Source organism: Hippoglossus stenolepis, chromosome 5 (assembly GCF_022539355.2).
Source record: "Hippoglossus stenolepis isolate QCI-W04-F060 chromosome 5, HSTE1.2, whole genome shotgun sequence".
Taxonomy (NCBI): domain Eukaryota; kingdom Metazoa; phylum Chordata; class Actinopteri; order Pleuronectiformes; family Pleuronectidae; genus Hippoglossus; species Hippoglossus stenolepis.
This window is the reverse complement of record NC_061487.1, coordinates 27893286-27910785: the sequence shown is the minus strand read 5'-3', so window position 1 is coordinate 27910785 and position 17500 is coordinate 27893286. Positions and strand designations below refer to the sequence as shown.

The 17500-nt window shown below is 44.6% G+C and overlaps 2 protein-coding genes across 2 annotated transcripts in view; both read left to right on the top strand.

Moving 5' to 3' along the window:
- The window catches only part of tmem231 (transmembrane protein 231), a 3806-nt gene extending 3217 nt beyond the window's left edge, over positions 1–589 (top strand). Inside the window, exon 7 of the mRNA XM_035158000.2 lies at positions 1–589. This exon is cut by the window's left edge and continues 356 nt beyond it. The gene's annotated coding sequence lies outside the window, so the exon portion shown is untranslated.
- Positions 590–10183: 9594 nt separating this feature from the next.
- chst6 (carbohydrate sulfotransferase 6) lies at positions 10184–15677 on the top strand. The gene is made up of 2 exons (XM_035157997.2): positions 10184–10525; positions 12844–15677. Exon 2 carries the CDS (start codon positions 12933–12935, stop codon positions 14127–14129), a length of 1197 nt encoding a protein of 398 aa, XP_035013888.2. The 5' UTR covers positions 10184–10525; positions 12844–12932; the 3' UTR covers positions 14130–15677.
- Positions 15678–17500: the final 1823 nt, after the last annotated feature.

Below are 17500 nucleotides of genomic sequence, written 5' to 3'. Positions count from 1 at the left end.
CTGAAAATGCACCACGTACATGGGAATTGTCGCAAATGGCTCTAATAATATCTCGTCTCCTACACATATTAACAGTCGTACCATACGGTCGGGAGTGTCTCTGTCCTAGTTAACAAAAAGCCCTTTAAACTGAAACGTCTCTGTTGGAGTGGCTGTCCAGCTCCGCAGCAGCGTGGACGCCAGACGTATCTGAAGCACAGTTGCTGTAGTTGTGTGGTTGTTGCCTTAAAGCCTAATTTCATGGTGGTGCATTGACCAGAGCAGGCAGCGCTCCGACAGTTTTCTCGTTCCACTTCTGTGTGGGGTTCTTTATAAAAACATGCTTCATAAAAGATGCAAAACCTCTTTTATATTTTCATCTCCTCCTGGACAGGTTTCTACACTGCACCTCCACGACTGAAACAAATCATTTCTTCTTTCTCTGCTGTTGAAATTAATTATTTTAATGTATATAAATAGTTTTTTTAAAAATATATTTTTACTAGTTGTATGTTCGTGACCATTTGTGATAGCAGTTTTGTTGATCTGCTGATTTTTGTATCGTTCCAAAGCTTTAGTTGAATAATAATAAATGATTTGTACATTTGAATGTTTGGTATTTTCTTAAATCACAAGGCTTTTCTGTAGTTTTTTTTGGGAGGATATAATCGTCTGGAATGAGTTGATGGATCAGCCGCAGCTCTTCCCTCAGTGGTGTGTTCCCTCGCATGGAGCCAATCATCAGTGAGCTGTCAATCACCAGTGAGCTGTCAATCATCACGTCTCAGCCCGTTTGTATATCATCAAATAACTAATTCAAACCAAACTGATCAGAGACACTTGAACAAACGTCCGTGTGAGAAGAAGTACCTGAAATAATTGTATCTGTTTCTGTTCTTGTTTTATTTGTACTACGTCTCCTCTTGTGCTGTTGTGTCTAGGGTTGCAAAATTCCGGGAATATTCAAAGTTGGAAACTTTCCATGGGAATATACGGGAATTAACGGGAATAAACTGGAATTTTTTTTACTAACTGTATTTACCTTGTCATATACAGACATAAATATAAACATTTTGTTTTGTCATAAGCTGATTTGAGCCCTGAGGAAACTTTGGGCACTTGACTATATGCTTCTGCATCTTTGTGGCATTCTTAACGTAGGTCTTTGCACAGTATTTGCAAATGTACACAGCCTTTCCTTCTGCATTGGCTGGGGGGAAATGTCTCCACACATGAGATAGTGCACGTGGCATTGTTCTGTAGAATAAGATGAGAAAAAAGCTTGTAAAAAACACTAATGCAATGCCAGAGATATAATTAGTTAGCGAAACAATTGGAATCGTCTTTAAAAATATTTTACAATTGATGGATAAATGAATAGAAATAGGTTAGATGAACAGATGAACAATCCTCAATCAGCATGCTGATATATTTTCCCCAGTAATATCATCAAAACTTCCCTGACTAGTCCTTGGGCTAATGCAGTAGTGTGCAGGATGCTGGGAAGTATCTGTGCATGTGATGGAGAAATGCACAGTGCAGGGTTGAAATTCAACGTGCAGCGTGTGCTGCATTCCATACATCTTTAAAGTCGAGTTTTGAATGACGTTTTTATTGCTCAGCGTTTAATTTGCGGTAAAAAAAAAATTTCAAAATCCCCGAGCTTAACTTCCCATGGAAATTTACCGGAAATTTTCCGCCCCCTTGCAACCCTAGCTGTGTCAGATTCCATTTGGTCTCAGTGAATCAGTGAAGGTTCATCTCAACTGCTGAAGTTGTGCTTTAATGTATTTACTAACGAGGAGATATCGTGGATCTCCGGCTGAGGAACTGAACACAGAAGTGTTGATCCACTGAAGACGCAGCTCAGGAACCTTGACTCAGGAACCTTGACTCAGGTCCTTATCTATGACCCTCAGACCCTCTGTGTCCCGATGAGCCCAGTCTATAAACAGACGTTTTGCGGAAGGACTATAAACTCCACCTGTTGTTTACCTTATATAACAAGGAGCTTCTGGGAAGCCATCAGCAGCTTCATGAATATTTGTGTTTTGTCTGTTTACTGTTCAAACTGTGGTTCAGTCACGAGTCACGCTCGTGGTGTCTCATATCGCCCTGAACATACATCAGTGTGAGAAGAACTAAACTGACACCACAGGACCAAGTAAACTACTGAGACTACTGAAACAGCATAGAGTTCCATATTCTCCGCCCTTATCCAAGTACGTCTGGTCCCAGCAGCCTTCTCATCATTGTCCTGGTTCCTCAACCTGACGCAGATCTGGGTGACCCGGGCGACGTCCGAGCCGGTATGACTCTGTTGTCTGTGACACTCAGACCCGAGGTAGGCTGGCAGCGTAAAGGACCCTCACTGAGTCCCCCCCCCATCCTGCCTATCTACATGTCCCGCCCAACTGAATTTTTTCCGCCCCTTGACTGGGGTTCGAATCCCAGCCCCCTACACCAAAGTCAGTAGCCCTACCGCTAGAACAGATGTGGAAGGGGAAATGTAATGTGAACCCTGTGGTAGTGGGAGCATTAATGGCTGTGACTCCCAAACTGGGAGTAGATCCAGTCGATCCAGTAGATCCCAGTTACAACATCTGGAGCCTCTCTCTAGAAGAGCTCAGTCCTGAAACAGATACTGAACCCTCAAACTCCCAGAGCTCAGGGGAGGACCTGAGCTCGAAGAAGACATACCAGCGAGGGAGATTTTATTTATATAAATCAATATATATATATTTGTGTGTGTGTGGTACATGTTGTACTTTTTGGGAGAACAGTCCTCTATCCAAGGTTCCTCCGGTCTGCTGAAGTGTCCTTGGGCAAGATCCTGAACCCTAAATTGCAGACAGGGTGTGAATGGTGTGTTATGGAAAAAGTGAGATCAGACACACACACACACACACATATGTATGTGGTACATGTTGTACTTTGAGGGAGGACAGTCTGCAGTGCATTAGAGGCAGGAGGCATGGTTTTCCCCCCGTGTGTGTGTGTGTGTGTGTGTGTGTGTGCACGTGCACATCTGGACCAGCTCCACTGTATTAGCTCATTTAAACCGCTCAGTCTTCCAGTTTAGTTTGTGTCAAACAAATGTTTACTGAGACTCACACCCTGTACACAAGTTAACAAGTTAAGTTATATCATGAGTTATATTTGTAAAAACTTTGCACATCACGATGTCAGTCACTTGTTAACTTGTGTACAGCTCATCTATCCAGTATTTACAATACACTGTCCTCGTTAGGAGAAGTTGTGTAGTTTAGTGCACAGGGTGTGACTGTGCACTAAACTACACTGGAAGACTGAGCGGTTTAAATGAGCTAATACAGTGGAGCTGGTCCAGATGTGCACACACACACACACACACACACACACACACACACAGGGAAACCATGCCTCCTGCCTCTAATGCACTGCAGACTGTCCTCCCTCAAAGTACAACATGTACCACATACATATGTGTGTGTGTGTGTGTGTGTCTGATCTGTGGAGAAAAGTCTTACCACTCCAAGTGCTTTTGTGTTTTTGTTGTGTGTATATATAAATACACACAAAGCACAGTACGCCTGACACAAACCTGGCTCCTCTCTCTGGGAGGTTGAGGGTTCAGTATCTGTTGAGGACTTCTATTTTCAGAAAGGCTCAAGAACCAGAGCAAATAGAACAAAGAACACAAATTTGAATGAGGTATTTAAAAGTTCCTTTGAACTATTTGCATTTCCATGTCCCTGAGTCACACTGAGTGACACACATCAAAGTCAAACAACCCTCTGGGATTTAACACTGGGAGGGGGTTCTCCCTCAGGTTCATTTTGTGTTTGTGTTTGAGTGACAGTGTGTAACTAAGAAACTGTCATTGAGCCAGTTTGTCACAGTGTCATCGTCACAGCTGCTGCTGGCGTGTCCTCATGTGTGAGGGAGTTTACACTGTGAGGACAGTGTCCAGAGGCCTCCCTCCCCTCCCTCACCCTGTCCTCCTCACCATGTCCTCCTTCAGCTCCCTCACCCTGTCCTCCTTCAGCTCCCTCACCCTGTCCTCCTTCAGCTCCCTCACCCTGTCCTCCCTCACCCTGTCCTCCTTCAGCTCCTCACCCTGTCCTCCTTCAGCTCCCTCACCCTGTCCTCCCCCTCCCTTGACCCTGTCCTCCTTCACCTCCCTGACCATGTCCTCCCTCACCATGTCCTCCCTCCCCTCCCTGACCCTGTCCTCCTTCACCTCCCTGACCATGTCCTCCCTCAGCTCCCTCACCCCGTCCTCCCTCACCATGTCCTCCCTCAGCTCCCTCACCCCGTCCTCCCTCACCATGTCCTCCTTCAGCTCCCTCACCCTGTCCTCCCTCACCCTGTCCTCCCTCACCATGTCCTCCCTCCCCTCCCTGACCCTGTCCTCCTTCACCTCCCTGACCATGTCCTCCTCAGCTCCCTCACCCTGTCCTCCCTCACCATGTCCTCCCTCACCTCCCTCAACTCCCTGACCCTCTCCTCCTTCACCCTGTCCTCCTTCATCCTGTCCTCCCTCCCCTCCCTCACCCTGTCCTCCCTCACCCTGTCCTCCTCCACCCTGTCCTCCTCCACCCTGTCCTCCTTCACCCTGTCCTCCCTCACCCAGTCCTCCCTAATGTCCCTGACCATGTCCTCCCTCAGCTCCCTCACCCTGTCCTCCCTCACCCACACACCTCCCTCACCCTGTCCTCCCTCACCCACACACCTCCCACCCTGTTCTCCCTCACCTCCCTCACCCACACACCTCCCTCACCCTGTTCTCCCTCACCCACACACCTCCCTCACCCTGTCCCCCCTCACCCACACACCTCCCTCACCCTGTTCTCCCTCACCTCCCTCACCCACACACCTCCCTCACCCTGTCCTCCCTCACCCTGTCCTCCCTCACCCACACACCTCCCTCACCCTGTCCCTCCTCACCTCCCTCACCCACACACCTCCCTCACCCTGTCCTCCCTCACCCACACACCTCCCTCACCCTGTCCTCCCTCACCTCCCTCACCCACACCTCCCTCACCCTGTCCTCCCTCACCCTGTCCTCCCTCACCCAGTCCTTCCTCACCCACACACCTCCCTCACCCACACACCTCCCTCACCCTGTCCCTCCTCACCCTGTCCTCCCTCACCCACACACCTCCCTCACCCTGTCCTCCCTCACCCTGTCCTCCCTCACCCCACACCTCCCCACCCTGTCCCCCCTCACCCTGTCCTCCCTCACCCACACACCTCCCTCTCCCTGACCTCCCTCACCCTGTCCTCCCTCACCCACACACCTCCCTCTCCCTGACCTCCCTCACCCAGTCCTCCCTCACCCACACACCTCCCTCACCCACACACCTCCCTCTCCCTGACCTCCTCCATCTCTCTCCAAGTGACCAAAGAGCTTCATGGCAGCAGCGAGCTGGAGGACAGGAAGTGATTCAGGTCCAGACAGGAAGCAGGTGCATCCTGCTGCTCGGTGTGTTGTTGATCACTTCATTCATTCAGAACCAGGGGAGAGAACCTATGTCCACTCAACTCAGTTCTTACAACTGCACACACGACAATATCATGACTTAAACATGAGTCTGGAACCTCTTGAGTTCACAAGCCCTCAAATCTCTACTTTATCCAACACGTCTATCTCCATGACGACTGAACAAATGCTTCTGAAGACCATGAGGCTGTTTCACTCATATTTCTTATCACCATCTCTTCTCTAACAACATGTTTGACATTTCAAACCGGAACTTAAAGTAAATATGTACTTAGTTGATTCAACTTGACTGTGTTAAACCCAACAGAGCTGCTGTTTCCTTCTCCTGTTCCTGAGGATTTCATTTGTATTTGTCATATAAGATACTTTTTTTTTTTTATATATATATCTTTTATATCTTTTTATTTTATATTAGTTTTTTTCATGTGTGTAGTACTTATTGTGTTTTTATGTTTTATGTTCCTTGTATGCACCTATATACCAAGGCAAATTCCAGGTAGCTGTAAACCTACACAGCAAAATCAGCAGTGTTAATTCAACTCCTATAGAGTCAAATACAACACTTTCAAAGTGTTTATATAGGTCCAACCTGTAGGGTGTTAAAACTACACTTTTGAAAGTGTTAAAGAATTAACACTCTTACAGAGTTCCAGCAACTCTCTCTATAGTTGAAATTTAACACCGGACAACACTGGCCAGTGTAAAATTTAAGCAACACTATTGTGCAGTGTCAAAAGTTAACACCACAAGTGTCATTTTTATAACACTAAATAGAGTTAAAGTCATATTAACACTATTGAGGATGTAAAATGTAACTCAATATTTAACTCTTTATAGAGTTGATTCATATTTTAAAAACACTGTAGGGAGTCGATTTATAATCCCTAATCCCATTTACACACTCTGTGTGATATTATTCCTTTAAAAACTATAACTATATACAAGAAAGAAAGAAAGACTCAGCAATTCAAAGACGTTTGCAGTTAACATGAAACTGTATTTGTGTAAGCACACCACATAACACAGCATTGGCTTTACATCTTTTCCTAACAGTCATCAAAAGCAAAGTTCACACAATATGGCAATGTGGCACTATGTATGTTTTTTCAAGTCAGGAGAAAATCCTCTTGCTCTTTGGACCATCTTGATAGGTAGCGCTGGTGGAGCATCTCCGGGACTGAACAGCAGTGCTGCGCTGCACTGTCTTTATCCTCCAGGCCAAGTAGCCAGATCCACTCTCTGCGTCATAGTAGTGCTCCTAAAAAATGGAAAAAAAAAAAGCTAAACTGAGAACACAGAGGCCACAGCACTACAGGGCAATTGTACAACAAACACACATATACATTCCATAAATTCTAATATAGGCCACACATTTATAAACTTAACTTACATATCCATTTTTTGAGTATGGATCTCTGAGACAGGGAAACAGAGTGATGATGCCAAGAGCATATTTTGTTCGCACATAGGTTGGCGGGATCCTCCTTTAAAAATAGAAAATATTATTTTCCCAAGCTTTAAAAGTATGCCTTATTGCTTTAGGAGAACAGTAATCAATTGCTTTTAGCAATTTAGCAACTGTTTTCAAAATGGACATTAATAACAGTATTTGTGAAAATATGATTGGCACCAAAGGAACATTCAGTCCTTACCCATGAACTTCCATCATGTCAGCCACCAGTAGGTTTACCATCTGTCGTCGTGCACCATCCATCAATGTCTTGCTTTTGTCATACTCGTGCAAGATTTTTTCTCCCCCTGGCTTGGACTGTAGAACATCTCTGACCATCTAAAGATATAGATGAATCACAAAAGGAAGTCATCATGTTAGGCTTTCCTGCAACAAAATCATAGATCATCTGCAGAATATATTTGTGTTTGAGGATTAATAACACGTTTGATTCATTACAAAAATGTAGGTCTGTGTACCTCTCTGGCTGATTCACGATCACTGTGGCTTCTTTTTGCTCCACTGTCTCTCTCAGGAATTATTGTTGCATCTGATGAAACTGACACCGCTGAGGTTGAAGCATCTGACACAGATGAGGTGTCTGACATGTGTGACTCCAATGAAGTGTACGATAGATCTTGAAGCACAACTGTAAGACAGATAAATGAAATTCATACTGTATATGAATATACATAAGCAGTCAAATAAAATAATTACTGTTCAGGAGCTCAAGGCCCCTTACAACCTATTTTGGGTAATCTTCACTGAGAAGAGAATATACACATACTTTCAGCCCTCCAAAAGGTGTTACAGGATTGCCTCCCAACTACAAAAGGTCTTAATAAACCTTGTTAGCATTACAGTACTTCTGGTGGTGGATCCACAAGTCTTACCTGTAGACTGTTCTGTGGACACCATGATTGTAAGGTTCCTGCTTGTAAAAGCTCATCAAACACGTCCGCATCCACCTCTGTCCCTGATTCATCTGTCAAGTGCAGCTCAGTCTGTAGTGGTAGACCTAACTTTTCTAAGACTGAGAGAGAATATTAATCAAAGAAAAATTAAGAAAACACTTTTACATAGAACAAAAACAGACACATACAGATAAATATTTCCCATTTAAAAAGGACAAAGTATTTTAAATAATACTAACCAGATATATAATGGTGAAGGGGGACCAAAAGTAATAAAAAATAAACAAAATAATAATTTGCAAGTAATCTTAGCCACTAAAGTTTCCCAGGTGCCACAATTGCTTGTGTGACACATTAAAATTGACCAACATGGTAAGTGAAACTTAATTAGTTATGATCAGCATACTCAAACAATCAGGGCTATGAAAAGGTAATCCAAACCTTTCTGAAGAAATGTATTGAAGTCGTCATAGCCTTCTTCAGTCTCAGCCACTTTAACATACTTCTGACTTTCACCATATCTCACCTTAACCAACATGATGTCCTATGAAGAGGAACAGAACATATTTATAAAACTTTATAACAGGTCTGGTGCTAGAGAAAATTATCATTATGGCACTTAGTGTGATTTACATTTTAGCATTACAGTCTTTCAGTTAATTCAACTTTTGAAAATGAGTGCTGCCATCCCACAAACTAGCAATGTGTATTATTTCCATACAGTAAAATTAGCGCCTTAAAATACACATTTACTTACCTAAATACAGCAAGCAGCTATGAACACCCAGCTAACAACAGAAGTGCAGCTACAAAGCTGCCACAATAGACAAGTCTGATACAAGGACCTGTAACTAACTGACTATAGCAGTGTACAAGCACCTGCGGTTAACGATAGCAGCTAACAATACCAACACGTGCAGCTCATTATACTAGCGCATGCGGCTAATGCTAGCGGCTAACGCTAGCAGCTAACAAACCAACATGTGCTGCTAAGGATACAAGCACTTACAGAAAACTATAAAAGCGGCTAATGTAGACATAGTGCATTAAATGAGTTGAGGGTGAGCTGGTTAAGTGACAGCTTACCTGCTGGTTAGTTAGCAGCAGTTAGTTAGGTTACCCAAACAGCACACCTGCTGCCAGCTAACAGCAGTTGTATAGTACCAGCTAGATAATTTAGCATTTAGCGACCTTCAGAAATAAATACAAGCACTAGGCTCCTGGGTCGAAAATTAAATAAAATTGACATGTTACTTACGCATAACGCTAATCCTCCAAGTTAGAAAGTGATGATCTCGCTGGTTTCCCGCTTCGATTAAGGTAACCGTCACAGTCAGTGCCACACCCAAAAGAGCCAGAGATAGACTTAAAGAGAGAGAGTAACACTGGCTATGTAGTGAAATCAACACTGTAGAGTTGATTTGAGAATCTGACATTTGACTCCCTCTTTCAACACCAACTCGATTTGAGGAATAACTACCTTGTAGTTGAATTACACCTAATGAGAGTTGAAATGACTCAATATTTAAACTCCCAAGTCTAACACTGAAAATATAACACTTTTGATTTTGCTGTGTACTCGGCAATAAATACTTCTGATTCTGATTCTGAGGCTGACATGTCCCGACGCTTTGAAAGAAAGAGGCCTTTGTATATTATATATTAATCTTTTATATTACTGTTACATTACACACACACACACACACACACACACACACACACACACACACACACACACACACACACACACACACATATAGGGTAAGAGGCTATATAGAGTTTTTTAAATATGAAAATACAGATATCATATTTTGGATATTTGAAAAATATTGATATACTTGTATTACCACTCAGCTTCATCCTGTCCGTGCAATACATTGGTTCATGTGGTTCACTTCGTTCACTGTACATACTTTTCTGTTTTACACTGTGTATATTAGTTTTTATTCAACTTATATTTAGTACATTTCCTCACACTTATTGTTATTCTGACACCAAACTGCTGCACGTTACTGATTATTCCTGAGTGACTCTTGCTGTTAAAGGATAATAAAGGATTATCTTATCTTCTCTTGTTTGATCTTATCTCTGCTCCTCACTTTCACATATATAATCAGTCTGATGTGTAGGAGGAGATCGGAGGTGTTCGGACCTTGACACCCTTTACCTCCATGTGTAGAGGAGGACAATGTGAGGAGGTGCAGATGGAGGTTCAGTGAACTCAGCCATGACTCAGCAGATGGTTCTCCGGGCAGCAGGAGGAGGAGGTGGGGGAGTGGGGGAGTGGGTGCCTCTGTCCTCCGGCTCTGGTCCCGCCTGCTCAACGACCTCCTCCTCCTCCTCCTCCCTGACCCCCGGCCCCCCGGCCCATCCCACCGACACACACCGAGCTCCGCCGCTGGCCACGTCTCAAAACCTCCGCACTTTCCTCCTGTGCGTGTCGGAGCAGCAGCTGCGGACCGAGCGGGGAGGAGGAGCACAGCCGAGGGTCGAGGGCTGTTAGCGGGGAGCGGAGCGCGGAGGCACCGGGGCGCGGAGGCACCGGGGCCCGTCGCCAGGCAGCAGCTGCACCGTCAACACAGCTGGACGAGAGGCACCGGAGCCGGGGATCCGTGGAGAGAAGGACCGAGGGAAAGTGCCGGAGGACGGACTGAAGACAGAGGGAGCCCCTCTCTCCTCCTCCCCGCGGACAGGAAGGTAAATAACGGATCAACGAGTTCTCCTCCTCACTCAGAACCAGGAGGAACCAGGAGGAAACTCCTTTAGAGAGAGTTGTGCTTCTTGTTAAAACGACCACATGTCTCCGTGGAGTCTCAGCTCCTCCACCATCACAGGTCCTCCTGCTCTCCCAGTAAAACCTCCTCTATTCACCACACGTTGGTTTGGTGGCAGGACCCTAACGGACCAGTTAGTTCAGTAACCTCCGGATTAGATTTGATCTTAAGAAACAACAAGTTCTTTTAAGATCATTTGGGTTTTAATGATGAAAACCACCTGGTTCTGTAGGTGGAGAACTTTCAGTCCATGTTAATGTGGTTCTGCTGCTGTTACACTAACTCTTCCTCTGCACCAATCACCAGTCTCACCTGTCAATCTCGAAGTTTCACCCAGTTTTGAAAGCATCACATTACGAAGTAAAACTGAACGTATTGGGGAAATTAACATTTAATCATACAACAGTGTGTTAAGCTCAACACAAAATGAAAAAGAAAACCTCTTCGAGAAAAATGTATTTAAAGTGTAGTTTTAGTTTAATAAATGTCCCATTCACTAACATGGGGGGAGCAGGGTTTACGGCCCATAGGCCCATACTGCAGCCAGCCACCAGGGTAATCCATCGGTATATACTGTCCCCCTGGGGAACTCCTCAGGTGTCCCTCAAGGCTCTGTCCTCGCCAGCTTCAGTTTTCTATATACATCACGAACGGCAGTTATTGGAAAGTGAGTCACGGCGAACTGAAGCGGTCTGAGATGCCTCATTGGGTTCCACTGGGCTCAGGTTTGACCTGATTTTGGATGTAATTATGACTGGAGTCTTGATTATGAAGTCTATGTATGAAAATAATGTTTCAATAGTCAAAAATCTCATGGTTTTCAGTTTCCTATTTTGCATGTAAAATTAAACGGATTGTTGAAATAGTAGCAGGTTGATTTTCTGATGGTTGACCTATTCATTCTTTCAGCTCTTACTCATTCAGTCATGTTTAAACCTAATTCACTTGATCGCACACTGGAACTCGAATATCAGGAATGTAATAAACTAACCCATAAAGAAGTGACAGTCTTTATTTTGCTTCACTGACCGAAGAGACTTATGATGAAATGACTCATCCACACTCACCCCTTCCCCTCAGCCATAAAATTAAAATGTGGAACAAAGGTGGCTCACAGCTTTTTTCCTGTGTGTTGCTAATGTGGACCTGGTTTAGATACGCGAGGAAGATGAACTCTAATAGCAGCTCAGGGCCACAATAGGGAAGTGAGGTCGAAAGAAAGGCAGACGGGGAAGTGAAGAGCGAGACGGGTCTGTCCTGAAGTCTGTGGTGTTTGTATCTCCAGGGTCTGAAGGTGACGGGCTCGTGTCAGGACTTGTTCACTGAACAGGTTGTGGTGCGTGTGAGTTGATCTCTTCCCATCGGCAGTGATCATGGTCTCTCACTGGAAACTTTGACGGACAGGTCTTAGCAACACTGTGTGTGTGTGTGTGGCCTTCTCTTTTATTCCCTTCAATGTTTAGATAATTTATTCCTTCATAGTCTGGGATAGAAGACTGAGTTGGTGTGTAAAGCTGTTTTCAGAGAGTCAGGAGGTAGAGCTGTATCTTTTCATTCCAAGTTGAATGGCGGATTCTGGCCAATCCTAGATCTGAGGGTGTTGGATGTTGGGTGTGCCTATAGCCGGAGCACATTTATATCTTTGTTTAAAACAGTGAAGTGTGGACAATGGACTTCTTTAATTGCCTGAGTACAAACCCAACTAGACTGCTGCCTCAGTGGCTTTTTGTAAAGTTAATTTTGACAGAAACATCTTTTGGACAAATGTCATTGTTGGATTCTTTGGATTTCATGTGGATGTGCATTCAGGGGATATTTGACCAAGGTGGTTCCCTTGGGAGTAACACCCTCCCTCCGAGAGGTGGTGGAAGCTCACGGCTCTCTATGCGTATGTGGAGGCTAGTGCCAGCGTTCGTAGGTCTGACAAACTCCTTGTTTGCTGTGGGGGTTTTAAGAAAGGTGAATCTCTATAGAAACAATGATTCTCTAATTGGATCGTGGATGCTTATAGGTCACAAGGCCTCACAAGGCCGACCTACACCAAGTAATGCGAGATGTCACCCTAAGCAGCCTCAAGACGTCTGGCTGCAGCTACCTGGGAGTCTTCATGTACCTCTGCTCGGTATTACCGTGTAAATGTGGCAACTGAGGAACTGAAGAGATGATGTTAAATGTTTGTCTTTAACTTCATCAAAGATTTCCTGTTTAACATATCCATTTCTCTCTCTCTCCCCCTCTCAGCCCCTGTCTCTCGTCCTCAGCCGACGAGGCAACGCGCTGCTCCACAGACGACGAGAAGCACCTGATAGCGACAGGGACCCGCAGCCATCATGCCCCGCTGCAAAGTCAGCCTCAGCACCATGATTTTCCTGGTGATCCTGCAGGGGGCAGCGGTGGTGCTGTTTTGCGGCTGGTACGTCCAGCTCAGTCACTGCGGCGCCCAAGACCCCAACAAAAAAGTTCACGTTCTGCTGCTGTCGTCCTGGCGATCAGGCTCGTCCTTCCTCGGCCAGGTGTTCAGTCAGCACCCGTCTGTCTTCTACCTCATGGAGCCGTCTTGGCACGTGTGGTCCAAACTGCAAAAATCGGGGGCGCGGACACTCCGGATGGCCGTGAGGGATCTGTTTCGCAGTGTATTTCAGTGCGACTTCTCAGTGATGGAGGCTTATCTTCCGGAGCAGTGCAATGTTTCCTCCTTGTTCATGTGGAGTCACAGTCGAGCGCTGTGCTCGCTACCGGCCTGTCCTCTCACGAAACGCACCGAGTTCAGCAACCAGACGCAGTGCTCACAGACGTGTGATGCCAGGGGCCTGCAGGGGGCGCAGGACGCCTGTGGCACTTACAGCCATGTGGTGTTAAAAGAAGTGCGTTTTTTTGAGCTGGAATCCCTCTACCCACTTCTGCAGGACCCAAACTTAGATCTCCGCATCATCCACCTGGTCCGAGATCCACGGGCTGTGGTGCGCTCCAGAGAGGCTTCGTCCAAAGCCTTCGTGAGCGATAACGCCATCGTCTTGGAGCAAAGAAACATACCAGCGGCTGAGGTGCAGTATCAAGTCATACAGGAGATCTGTCGTAGTCACGTGCGCATCAATGAGAGGGCCACCCTGAAGCCCCCCCCATTTCTGAAAGGCCGCTACAAAATGGTGCGATACGAGGACGTGGCACGCAACCCGCTGGAGGAAATAAGTGCCTTGTACGACTTCATAGGTCTGGACATGACCAAGCAGCTCGAGGAGTGGATCTACAGCGTGACCCACGGAATAGGAAAAGGCTCCAAGAAAGATGCCTTTAAAATCACGTCACGAAACGCCGCTGACATCTCCCAGGCTTGGCGAACCATGCTGCCTTACAGCAAGGTCAAACGCGTCCAGGAAGTGTGTAAAGGGGCCATGTCGTTGCTCGGGTATCGGACAGTCGACAGTGAGAAAGAACAAAAGCGACTCGACATAAATCTGCTGGTGCCACAGGAACCGTATCAGTTCAGCTGGTTACCAGCGAAAACAGAGCGTCCGAGCGACAGTTAGAAAACGAGGGGAACCAGGACTGAGGTCGACAGACTGTACAGACGTTCGTGACTGCACGAGTCAACACACGTGATGTTCAAGGTTAAAGCCTTGGTTTGTGATCAACTGACGCTATGAGGGGATTCAGCACAACAGCATCGTGTGACATTACATTTTATAAAGAACTAAAAACAGAGGGGCTGATTCAAGGGTTAGAAAATACTCGATCCTGCAAATGTGGAACTAGAGCTGAAAACCACAGAAGATGGCTGACGTTTGTTTTTTCTCTGAGGTGTTTATAAAAACTCACCATCATCTGCAGTCATGTGAAGAAGCAATTAAACTTCTGAGATCAGGCTTCGTCCACACTAATACGTTTTAAAACAAAAAGCATCTCCGCTCCAACAAGTGTTTCAGCTCCGTATCTAGAATAATCTCCGTCCTCCTGTCAACACGTGTCACTCAAACTCACTTTAATCAACCTGATGATTCAAAAGTAAAGAACTTTCATAATGTTGCTTTAAAGCTGCACAGATGAAAACCAGCTCTTCTTTTCAACCTGATTCACAAGTGAGTCTCCAGCTGTAACTTCAGAATGAAGAAGTTTCCTTTTTTCCACAAACTCATTTGACGGTTCAGATGAATCATGATTCTAACAAAGTGTTACTCATCGTGTCTCCGAGCAGGAGGTTTATCTGGTTTCACTTTGCTATGAAAACATGATCAGTGTCTATGTTCAGTTTAATTCCAGCTGATTAACTGGGACTGTGCTTCCAGGAGCTCCGCCTCTCTTTATTTATATTACTTACATTGTTCTTTTTTTAATGATTGATTGGTTAACACCTCCCTACACTGATCACCCTATGTATCTGGTGTTCTGAGTAGAGTTGTGCTTGCAAATGATTGAAGAGGAAACCTGAAAGTTAAATCATTGATTTACATGTTCTGAGCTGACTCAAAGATGAACTCGTGTTATTAGTTGGTGTTTAGATTCTCTGGGAGCTTTCTCTTCTTATAAATATCACATGTCAGAATCGTTTTAATGTTCTGATTCAAACCCTAACTACGCTCCCCTGGTAAACACACGTCTGTATCTACTGAAGCTGTCAAGGATTTACCATGAAGTCTTTGTGTTAGTGAACAATACTTTTGAAACTTAAAGTTGCACTTATCTATATTTTCATATCGAATGGGATCATTATGAGTTGGTATAGTGTATTTTCCTGACCTGCAGCTTCAGTGTTGTGGTTCAGTCTCGACCTCGTCAGTGTCGTCACCTGCTTCACTCGACTGGTTTGTTCCTCAGGAGGAAGAGGAGAAGAAATCTGGACTGAGAGGAGACTGAATGTTAAACTCAAATTAACAAGTGGACAGAAACATGACTCCACACTAAAGTGCAGGCGGCTGATCGGCTACATGAGGTGACAATAAGTTAATACATGTGTTAGAAGTTGTTACGACTGGTAACACAAAAAAAACAACGAAAGCAAAATCAAGGTGTTAAAGGTTCAGTGTGTAGAATATAGTGACATCTAGTGGTGAAGTGTCATGTTGCAGCTGAACACCCCTCACCTCTTCCAAACATGAGAGAGAACCTGTGGCAGCTTCAGTTGTCATAAAAACTCAAAAGGTTTTAATTTGTCCAGTTTGGGCTACTGTAAAAAACATGACTGCCTTCGTAGAGAGGAGCCGCTCCTGATGTAAATATAAAGTATTTAATTAGAAATTATTAAATATAAAGGGCTCATTCTAGGGTAAAGAAAACAACTATTGGTACAATTTAGGTGAAACACACCAGTGAAAACATCACTAGGATTATTTTATATTAAGTTTCTGCCACTAGATCCTTTCAGCTGAATCTTACACACTGAACCTTTAAAGGAAATCATTTGAATTAGTGTTATTAGTTGGAAATGTTTACACCCACATGACGACGTTTCTCAAGTGTTTTGGCTGCGTATCAGTTTGAATCAGCGTCCACACAGATCACGTGACCACTCATGTACACTGGTCATGCGTGTCCCATGTTAGAGCTGAAAACGCTGCTGGACACGGGAATTGTCACAGATGATCTGAATTAACATCTGGTCTCCTCCACATGTAAACAGCTGTGTCATAGTCAAATACAGAATTGAACTGAACAGCAGCTGCAACAGGATCAGTAACACTTGTGATAGATTCTGATGATTTCAGCTTAAACAGTTCCCACGTGTCCCTGAACAGTGAGAAAGATGCTGAACACGTTAGTGTCTCTTCTCACTTACAGGCTCTGTCTCTCTGAGGTTTTATTTTCTGAGAAAAAAACAATGTGGGTTCACAGATCCGTCATTTTGTTCTCATGTTTATCTGAAGTTTCTGAAACGTTATGGTACTAAAAACTAAAATAAACTTTCACATGTACACTTTGTTATTTTATTCTGTTGCTGTCAGTGTGAGAGGCTCATTGTTTGCATGTGGGCGCCACCTGTTGGCTGAGTTCTGGAATTACATGGAACAGAGGGCACAAAACTATAACACAATAATAACTAGGGCTCCGTTGTAGCACTAACGTGCCCGAGCTCATGCATTTTGAAGCCTGTTGCGGTTAGTGGAGAGAGCATGTCTCTGCGTTGCACGCGTTTTGGGGCTCTGATGTAGCGTGAGCAATTTTGTGTCAATTGGACAATGTTACAACAAATCAATTTTCACACTGATCAGTAGGTGGTGCTATGACCCTGCACTGATATTAATATATGGAGCTGTTCAGGTCAGGATTGTGATCATAGGTCAGTAGTTCGGGGCCGGCTGGATAATGCAGAGTGGATTTACAAAGTACTTCCTGTTTCATGGTGAATCAGTAGGTGGCGCTATGACACTGAGGAAATATTGACACATAGAGCTGTTCAGGCTTGGACTCTGATCATGAGACAGAAGTTTGGTAGTGATAGGACGATGCACATTGTCCTATCACATTGTCCTGTATATTGTAAAGCAGCCAGGAGCAGTGCATCAAAGTATAAAACATGTCACTTCCTGTCGCCAGTAGGTGGCGCTGTGACGATGAGTCAATATAGATTAAATTTTCACCACTTTTGAGCTTGTTGAAGGATCAAAAAGCCAAATCATTTGGGTTAGAATAATAATAATAAGAAGAGCCAACATTAACTTCAATCTAAATTAAATATGTTGTAAGAATTTAGATATTATTGTTATAAATCATTGTTATTATAGTAATTGTTAGAGACAGACTGTTTCTACAGTTTCCGCATTTGTCCACCAGATGGTAGTGTTGTACTGTTGTTGTACTGATTATGCCGCGGAGGGGGGGGGGACCGGGAGAAACGGCTCCGAACCACGGCCACTAATCACGCACTACATTCCACGCCATCACGTGCAGCGCTGTCAGTATCACT